At 44.9% G+C, this 9,539-nt stretch overlaps 1 protein-coding gene across 1 annotated transcript in view; it reads right to left on the reverse strand.

Annotated features, from left to right (window-relative positions):
* PRSS12 (serine protease 12) overlaps nt 1-2,263 on the reverse strand; it is a 73,294-nt gene extending 71,031 nt beyond the window's left edge. Inside the window, exon 1 of the mRNA XM_004040315.5 lies at nt 1,489-2,263. Coding sequence (XP_004040363.3) covers nt 1,489-1,993 — 505 coding nt within the window. The 5' untranslated portion in view covers nt 1,994-2,263. The remainder of the gene's footprint in view (nt 1-1,488) is intronic.
* Between the last annotated feature and the right edge of the window lie 7,276 nt (nt 2,264-9,539).

Below are 9,539 nucleotides of genomic sequence, written 5' to 3' on the forward strand. Positions count from 1 at the left end.
TGAAAGAGTTATGTCAGAAAGAGAGCAACAGATCTCTATCATTTTTTAACTTCAAATTACTTTTCTTGAGTCTGTGCTTATGTACTTAAAGAGAAGTTGTATATTCTCTCCTACACATTCATTCTCTAATAATTCTCCGCTCTTATCTATTTATAAAACTAAGAATAATATGAAGATGAAAAAAGTCAATGTTTGCTAAACCTAAGATTTTACTATAATCTCTTATAGTGAATAACGAGACAATGCTAGCACTCTTTGTTTGACATCACCTCAAATTTTTTACAGCTACATTGGCATTCTGTTCATGAAACACAAGTAAAGCGATGACTTCATTCCCAAGGATAAAGGATAATTGATCTTAACCTTCCTATCACTTTTCCTTAACTCAAAGCACTAATGCAATTGAAGGTACTGATAAATAAAATTTCTCCAGGAAATGAATGACATTGTGACAGATAACCTCCAAGTTACCTCCAAAAAGTACAAAGTACAATATGATTCAGAATCTCAATTCAGGAAACCCTTGCCCCACAGTGTGAATGGAAAGCTGCCAAAAATATTTTGTTGAAAAGAAATTCAAACTTTGAGGATATTTTTTCTTACTCAGTTTTTAAACAAAAAAAAAAAACCTAATTTCAACAAAATACCAACAATTCAAAATGAAGCAATGTTCAAAGCTGGATTATTCATTTACATTAAATTTATTAGTGTGATGCTTTTATTACCACAAACCTAAAACATTTTGCCACCTTTATCTCCTGATGTTACCAACTAATCCTGATAAAACATATAAAGCTAAGTAATGGCTCTGGAAAACTGTGTATGACTATATCAAGTTGCTACTTCACCAAGATAGTAGTATTCCCATCTCTTTTCCCTTTCTTTTTTCCCAGTCACTGATGATACTTACCATACTGAGCTGGATTATGTGAATATGGCTGATTTTGGCCACATAATTTTGCCATACTTTTTAAAACAGAGGTCAACAGCTAAATTAAGGCAAAATTTTATCACATTTTTAAAAATCGGAGTCTAAAGAATGGAGGGAAGGTTATTGATTGCCACGTTAATGTAACATTTCCCTTTCCAGAACAAATAATTATGCCTCTTTAATGTAAATATGGTAACCCACTCAACGTAAGCTAATCTAGAGAACAGACGCCCAAAGCACACTGTCACCCAATACACGAGCGCACACACACACACAGTGGCCAGAGGACAGAGCAGATTCAGAAACCCAGAGCTCAGCACCTTGCATAGAACTGTCACCCCTGACAACCTTCACACAAGCACACCTGGCTGGCTTAGATTTGCAGCACCAGTATACCTTACTGGTAACCCAGCTGCAGCCCACCATCACAGCCCGCAAACGCAAGCCCACAACCCCACACACCCCGTCACTTTTTCCAAGAGACCTGTACGCCGGCCCCAAGCCTCACTGGCTCCGAGCCCGTCCGGAGTTTCCGCGGCCGCCCCGAGGCCACTAACCGTGTCTGCAGTCGCAGTAGCCCCAGTCCACCTTGCCACGGGCGTCTCCGTAGAAACACCAGGGTCTGCCCGCGCCGTCGGGGCTCCGACAAAAGTTGTGGCGCTGTCCTCGCAGCTGAGCCCAGCTCGCTGGGGGCGACCGCTCCAGGAAGGGTGGCACCTCCGCCCACCGCAGACACCGGGCGCCGAAGTCCGTCACGCTGACCCATGGCTCGCCGGCGGGGCAGCCCCAGGGATGCGGCCGGGGCGTGTGCCCGGCCTGGAGGGCGTGCGGGCGCTGGGCAGGGAGCGCCCGCGGGGGGCGCGGGAAGCGCGGGAGAGGCGGCGGCGGACGCGTCCTCGGGGGCCGCTGCTGGGTGGGAAGGTAATAGGAGGGGTAGTGCGGACCCGGAGGGGGCGAATGGCGGTGGCTGTGGTGGAGGGAATCATTGAGGACAGAATCGAAGCCGACCACTTCGGGGAGCGCCCCTAACATCAGGGCCAGCACGAAGCGGGCGAGCGTCATGGTGCCAGCGCTGCGGGGTCTGGTCCATGCTCCCCAGCTTCTCGGGCTTGGAGCGGAGAAGAGGAGGGGGCGGGGGCGGGGCTGCCGCGTCCCTCGAATCCCCCAGCCCCCTCCCGCCCCCGCACGCGGAGCGCCCTCGCCTCCCGCCGCTGGTGCCCTGCCGCGCCCCGGCTCCTGTCCCCTGGCGGCGGCCGCGGGTGGGGAAATCTGGAGCTCAGCCGAGCCCCGGCCGGCGGAGAGGACCGGAAAAGAGAAGGCGCGGACGCAGCGGGGAGCGGTTGGGCCTGAGCCCCAGGTAGCGGCGCAGGCACTAGCCCGGGAACTCTGCCCCCTGGGGGCGGGCGCCGGCCGCGCAAGCTGCTCCGGACCTACGCTCGGCCCCTGCCAGGCCCACCGCAGTCCGCCCGCACGGCACTGCCAGCTGCTGGGACCGAGCCCGAGGGTGCCCGCGCGGAGCACGGTCTTGGCTGCCCCTTGCCAGCATGCAGCACCTGCACAGCCCGGCGTTGGCGGCTCCCAAGTCTGGCACCGGCCCCTGCCGTCATCTCTCCTCCAACCTCGTCGCCCCGTATCTTGTTTCCTCTGTTTTGAAATCTTTACCAAAGTGTGGATGGATTTAGATGCAGCTCTCCCCTGACAACTCCCAGGATAAAAGTTATCAAAACCCACGAGGAATGTTAAAGCCGTTTCACTGAACTATACGCTCTTCAAGGACAAGACCACGTTTTATTCAGCTTGATATCCCCGTGCTTAACACCGTGCCCCAATAAACATTGGCTGAAATTAAATTCCTGAACCGACTCAGGGAAAGGAGCTTGAGCCTTTCTGCTTCCTGCCTCCCACTTTCCAGCCGGTGCCCTGGACAACACCAGTTGTTTGGTTATTATTGGGATTCAGTGAGGCTCTCTTAATACCAAATTTCCTCTCTAACCAGAGAAGACTTCATCCGTCCCGGTTTCCATCCTATCCAAAAAGTCCATCCCCCTAGCACCTGCCTCGTTTTTTGCAGGGCAAGGGACTTCCGTTAAGCCTATTCATTTGCCTCTCCAGAGACTCTGCCTGCTGACAATTTTGAAGCTTCACTGTTGGCTCGACCTCAGCTTAGTAGGGACCTTTCAACACTCCTCGCCCCCCTCCCGCAGGCTCCAAAAAACTGTTGGCTTAGAATTTTTTAAAAAAAAGTCACTGGAGCTGGATGTTTTAGTATTTTGCCTTTCAGTTGTTTCTGACTATGCTACCAAAGTTTGACAAGGAAAAGGAAGCCCGTAAAGAAGGCAACATTTTATTTTCTGGCATGGTCATGTTTCGTTGTGAAAAAGCAATGCTGTCTCATAATATAATGTACCCTGAAGAAAACTTGAACAAAATTCAAATATTTATTGTTAAAACCTAGGTTTCAATTAGGAACTGAATTAATTCACCACTAGCTTTAAATAAGCCATCTTTAGCCGGGCGAGGTGGCTCACACCTGTAATCCCAGCAGTTTGGGACGCCCAGGCAGGCGGATCACATGAGGCCAGGAGTTCGAGAACAGCGTCACCAACATGATGAAACCCGCCTTTACTAAAAATACAAAAAGCCGGGGGAGTGTTGGCGCACGCCTGTAATTCCAGCTACTTGGGAGGCTGAGCCAGGAGAATCGCTTGAACCTGGGAGCAGAGGTTGCAGTGAGCCGAGATCGTGCCACTGCACTCCAGCCTGGGCGACAGAGGGAGACGTTGTCTCAAGAAAAAAAAAAAAAAAAATCCATCTTTAATTTTGTGGGTCGTTTTATTGTTTTTTGTTTCACTCCTATTAATGAAATATTTGATTTTACTTCAGAGAGAATTGGGTAAAAGAAATGATATTAAGAGTCCAGGGATGTATTTGTCAAATCTTTATTCAAGATGTTTTCATTCCAGTTGTTTTTACCCATTATTTTTTTACTAATACTTTTCTGGCTCCAAAAGCATAGTTAAATCTATACTTGTGGAAGACAATGAAAGATAAAATATATATCTGGAGTAGTCTATTTGTTCATTTTAGTGAGGGTTGGCAGAGCTCATCAATCACAGATTTTTGAAATAATAGGTGACAGTTCTATCAGGGGTCAGCCCTTTTTCTTTCTGACTATCTCTTCCACCTCAGGCTACACACCTGATGGCCCAGGGAAGGCTCATTTTAGGACTGTGGGGAGGCTGCTTGGACCCTGCTCCCTCCCCTTCCCACATTGACCCCTACAATCATTGCTTCCATGCTTCCTGGGGGTCCAGAAGCAGACCCAATTTCCATGCATCTACATACCTTGCAGACAGGAAAATAATGAGAAAGAAGTGAATAAAACAGAAGACTGTTAGATCTGAGCTCCAGAGAGGAGCATGGCCTCGGGCAGTCTGGCCTCTCCTCCACTTCCCTGTACTCTGAGGCCACTTAACATTTAACAGACTATAAAATTGACATACACAAAGTGGAGTTACCCACAGAAAATTCCACATCCGGATTTCATCATTTAAGTTTTAAAACATACTTTTCTTAGAAAATATAAGGGCATTTATGTAATTATGATTTGAGGGCCTTGGCTTGGGTTTTGCCTTCTATTTGACAGGAAAAGTGTGTCTTAAATAGCTCTCTTCTTGACATGTTAGTCCCCTCCTCTGCTAATATTTTCTCTTCCTCTCTTCTTTCATTTCTCCTTGCTGCTACCAACATACAGATGTTTAGAATTTCCAATTCCCAGTTCAATCCCTGAAATGCATTTCTCTCTCTTCTACCTGTCACATCACAGCATGTGTGGAGTTGGGGGGAATTAAGAGTACAGGGATTTGCAGGAAGAAATCTTTTCCTTCTACCTCTATTAAGGCACTAGTTAGTCAAAGCTCCCTCCCAGGATTTTCATCACCCTCTAGTATATGCCAAAGGAGAGGGGAGGCAATTCCATCTTGTTACAACTGTAAGAATCCTCGTCATGTGCAGTGGCTTAAGCCTATAATCCCAGCAGCTTGGGAGGCTGAGGTGGGAGGATTGCTTGAGCCCAGGAGTTCAATACCAGCCTGGGAAACATAGTGGGACTCCGTCTCTCTAAAAAACATTTTTTAACTACAAGGAGGCTGAGGCAGGAGAATTGCTTGAGCTCAGGAGATTGAGGTTGCAGTGAGATGTGATCACGCCACTGCACTCCAGCTTGGATAGCAGAGTGAGACCCTGCCAAAAAAAAAAAAAAAAAACTCCCACAGCTGATCCTCTGCTTTCCCTTCCTTTCAGCAGCAATAAAGGAACAAGGAAAGGGACAAAAAGAAACAAATTACATCTTGCAGGCACACCTCATCTCAACACTTGGAAGTCCCAGGGAGGCCCCCATAATGGGACTCTGTCACCTCCATCACCTCTGATTTCATCAATCCTCTGTCATTGATTTGGGACCCAAGAATTCAACTCTCCTTTGCCACACAGCCTGTTCTGGTAGTGCCTAGATCCAGGACAACAACTGGAAACCTAGGGAAGTGAAGGGAAGAGTCTCCCTGCACACACAACGGCAGGGAGGGTGGGTAGTCTTGGGGGTGAGGGTGCAGTACACATACATCTGCATATCTGTGCTTTCCCACGGCAACTGTGTTATACATGAATATTTGGTTTTGTGGTAGTTTAGGGGATCATCTTACTTCACATAAGTGATGGGCTGAATAGCTCTTGTGTAGTCTGATTTGGAAACATAGCCGATATGTATATTATTTTTAGAGAGTTCCAAAAACCAATATACAAAATAACTTTTGGAAAAGGCCCATTTACAATTTAGATAATGCCTGCATTTAGAAAAGCTAAGAACTTTTAAACAGATGGCTAAGAACAGTATTTACTTTGACAATTCCAATGGCAAAAAAAAATTGTCAAAAGAACACTGAGCATTGCTCTTTCACATCAAAGGAAAAAAAAGTCAAATAATATGAGGGACTGTCTAGGGACTGTAGGGGACTCAAAATTATAGAACATTGTCCAGCCTATAGAGAGGTGAAAAGAAAATTAGATGACAATATAATATTTTATGTAAAATTAAAAAAAATAAGAGAAACATCCAGAAAATAAATGATGAATTGCCAAATGAATGGCACAATGCTTTGGGGTCAGAAGTCCCTGTTAGTAGGCAGTCTCTGGCAATACAGGGAAAGTCTCCACCTATGCTTTGTATTAGTCACACTCTTCTCTGCTCGCCCCAAACCATGAAGACATCTGAGGGCCAATGATTGCAACAGTAGTACCATAGGAGTCATTTGATCTTGATTTTTCTCATGGTTTAAGGTTGAATTTCATAAACAGAACAAAATGTTTTTTAAGTTTGGATTGATGTTTAAAATTCACCTAAACGATATAATTCCTATGCAGAAATTAGTTCTACAGACTCATTTTCAGGGTTACCCAAATTATATATACTAATAGGTAAGGAGTGTGTGTGTGTGTGTGTGTGTGTGTGTGTGTGTGTGTGTGCGCCTCACACTCTCTATATATATAGTTCCTAAACTTGGTTACTTTGGCCTTGGCATCAAACCTGTGCTTGATCTGCACACTAATCAGTAGGGAAATTCAGACGAGTTTCTTTACCTCCTAAGCCCAAGGCTCCTCATCTGTGAAAAAGGGAGAGTGACAGTACTTGCATGCTAGATCTCTGTGAGGGGTAATTGAGATAGTGCATGTAAACTGTTGAACAGAGTACTCCATATTGTACGGTGGAATAGCATCAGTAACTGCCATTGAATTCTTAACCCCTCAAACTAAGTCACCCAGTGAAAATCTACATCAGTGATGCAGGAAATTTGCCTAGATTTTCCCTCCCCATCATGCTCTGCCTCTTACTGCACCTCAGCAATTTCCCCTTTAAGATTGGTGGCAGTCATGAGGCTGCTGTAGCTCTGCTCACTTGAGCGCTTGTTCTCTTTGTATGTTCTCTCTTTTCCTCTCCACAAGTTTTGTCCCTGAAAGCCAATGAAATACTAAGTATCTCAAGTTAAAACACTTCTCCAGAGGAGTTTGCCTAAGTATAACGAGTGGTTTTCAAATCCCTCAGCCTTCTAGTTGCAAGTGAGCTGTGATCACAGAGGAAAAGAGTAAACAGATTGAAAGAAACACAGCACCAGAACTGCTTGCCAATGATCTGGGAATCACAGAATCTTAGTGTGGAAAAGGGCTTAAAGCTCCAACTTTCTGTCAAATGCAGGAATCCTTCCAGAACTTTCTGACAAACGGACCTCCATCTATTTCTTTCTTTCTTTCTTTTTCTTTCTTTTTGAAATGGAGTCTTACTCTGTCACCCAGGCTAGAGTGCAGTGGCACTATCTCGGCTTACTGCAACCTCTGCCTCCCAGGTTCAAGTGATTCTCCTGCCTCAGCCCCTGAGTAGCTGAGATTACAGGCATGCACCACCACACCTGGCTAATTTTTTGTATTTTTGGTAGAGGCAGGGTTTCACCATGTTGGCTGACTGGTCTCGAACTCCTGACCTCAACTAATTCGCCTGTCTTGGCCTCCCAAAGTGCTAGGATTACAGCCGTAAGCCACCATGCCCGGCCCCATCTATTTCTTTAAAACTAATCACGGGAGAAGTTCCTACTTGGGAGCCAGCACACTCTTATCTCTAGAAAATCCAAATTGTTCAGAAAATCTTCCCTTCCACAAAGCCAGAAGTTCCCTACAGGTAGAAACCTACTTTATCTAGCTGTAATTCTGTTTCTATCCTCCTACTGATTTGGGGGAATAGAGGTTATTTGAGTGGGCAGTAACAGTTGTGGAATCCACCCCACCTGGGTTCAAATCCCTGTTAAATTATGTATTAGCTTCTTGGCCTCCAGGGGATGCTAAAGACTCTTTTCTTCCCCATTTCTCTCTATCCTCAAGAAAGAGGAGATGTGTTGACTTGGGGGGGGCAGATCCAAGAGCAGTAATTAGTCCACATTACTAGGGTCCATTAGTAGTATTATCATGTGAGGCATAAATAAGTCTGTATATGGCTGGGAGCAGTGGCTCATGCCTGTAATTCCAGCATTTTGGGAGGCCAAGGTAGGAGGATCATTTGTGCCCAGGAATTCAAGATCAGCCCGGGCAACATAACAAGACCCTGTCTCTATAAAAAATAAAAATAAATAAGACTGCATAAGCATAAGTAATCAGTTTCCTATTTTCTCTCCTTTTGCTTATTGTGTTTTTCTTTACTTTATCATTTGAATCATAAGAACCATAAAGCTGAGGTTTGGGTAACAGTTGTAGTAAAAGGTAGGAAAAGGCACTGTTTAGCTATTTGGCCTAGATACTAGTAAACTGCTTTGGGGTTTGGGGGCAAAATTCCAGTTAATTTTAAAAGTTTTCATTTGGCTAAGCTTGTCCTCTACATATAGATGTCTCCCAGGGAATTCACTGGGAGTGGGGAGGCATGAAGATCGTGTGAGAAGTGTTCAAACCAGAGCAACTCCATCTTGAATAGGGGCTGGTTTCTTGGAGGATGAGACCTGCATTCCCTAGAGGTTAGGCATTCTTAGTGACAGGATGAGATAGGAGGTCAGCAGGACTGGCTCCATAAGATACAGGTCACAAAGACCCAGCTGATAAAATGAGATGTGGTAAAGAAGCCAGTGAAAATCCACCAAAAGCAAGATGGCGATGAAAGCAACCTCTGGTCATCCTGGCTGCTCATTATACGCCAATTGTAATGCATTAGCGTGCTAAAAGACACTCCCACCAGTGCCATGATAGTTTGCAACATCCAAAAGTTACCCTGTATAGTCTAAAAAGGGGAGAAACCCTCAGTTTCAGGAACTCCCAACCCCTTTCCCAGAAAACACAGGAATAACCCACCCTTTGTTTAGTGAATAATCAAGGAATACCCATAAGTACACTTAAGCAGCCCACGCTGCTGCTCTGCCTGTGGAATAGCCACCCTGTTACTTTTCTTAATAAACTTGCTTTCACTTTACTCTGTTGGCTTACTCTTGAATTCCTTCCTACATGAAGCCAAGAACTCACATGGCCTCCCAATTTTGGGGTTCACCCTGTGACAACATGATTTCAGGATCCTAGCTTCCCAGTAATCCGTCATTACTGATAACCTCTCAAAATATAGTTTGCCTGTCCATAATATGGAGGTAACAATTCTACTCTACAGGATTAAAAATATTATGTTGGACACTAAGCAAATGACTATCATTTAAGTTTGTGGAAACAACTATCAGGGCTTTTCTGCTTTTTGTAGACTAAATGTACTATTTTTCCTTCTACCATTTCTTATTTTGATGCCTTATGCTGGAACCCCTTCTCTGGTTAAGCCCAAGTTTAGCAATATCCTCATTAAACTGTAGCTCATAGAATTAAAAAACAATACTTTAGGTATTATTTGACCACAGCAGATTTCGAGAGAATAAAAATGTTCCCCTTGTTTCAAATATCATACTATGATTATATTAACTTGTTTACAGCCACATAACATTTGGTTCTTATACAATAAGCACAACGTTACTTAAATTCTTGTCAGCCTGAAAATTTTCAACAACCCTGTTCAAACTGTGAAATCTTCCCTAACCAAATTCTG

The sequence above is a fragment of the Gorilla gorilla genome, chromosome 3, assembly GCF_029281585.2.
Source record: "Gorilla gorilla gorilla isolate KB3781 chromosome 3, NHGRI_mGorGor1-v2.1_pri, whole genome shotgun sequence".
NCBI lineage: Eukaryota > Metazoa > Chordata > Mammalia > Primates > Hominidae > Gorilla > Gorilla gorilla.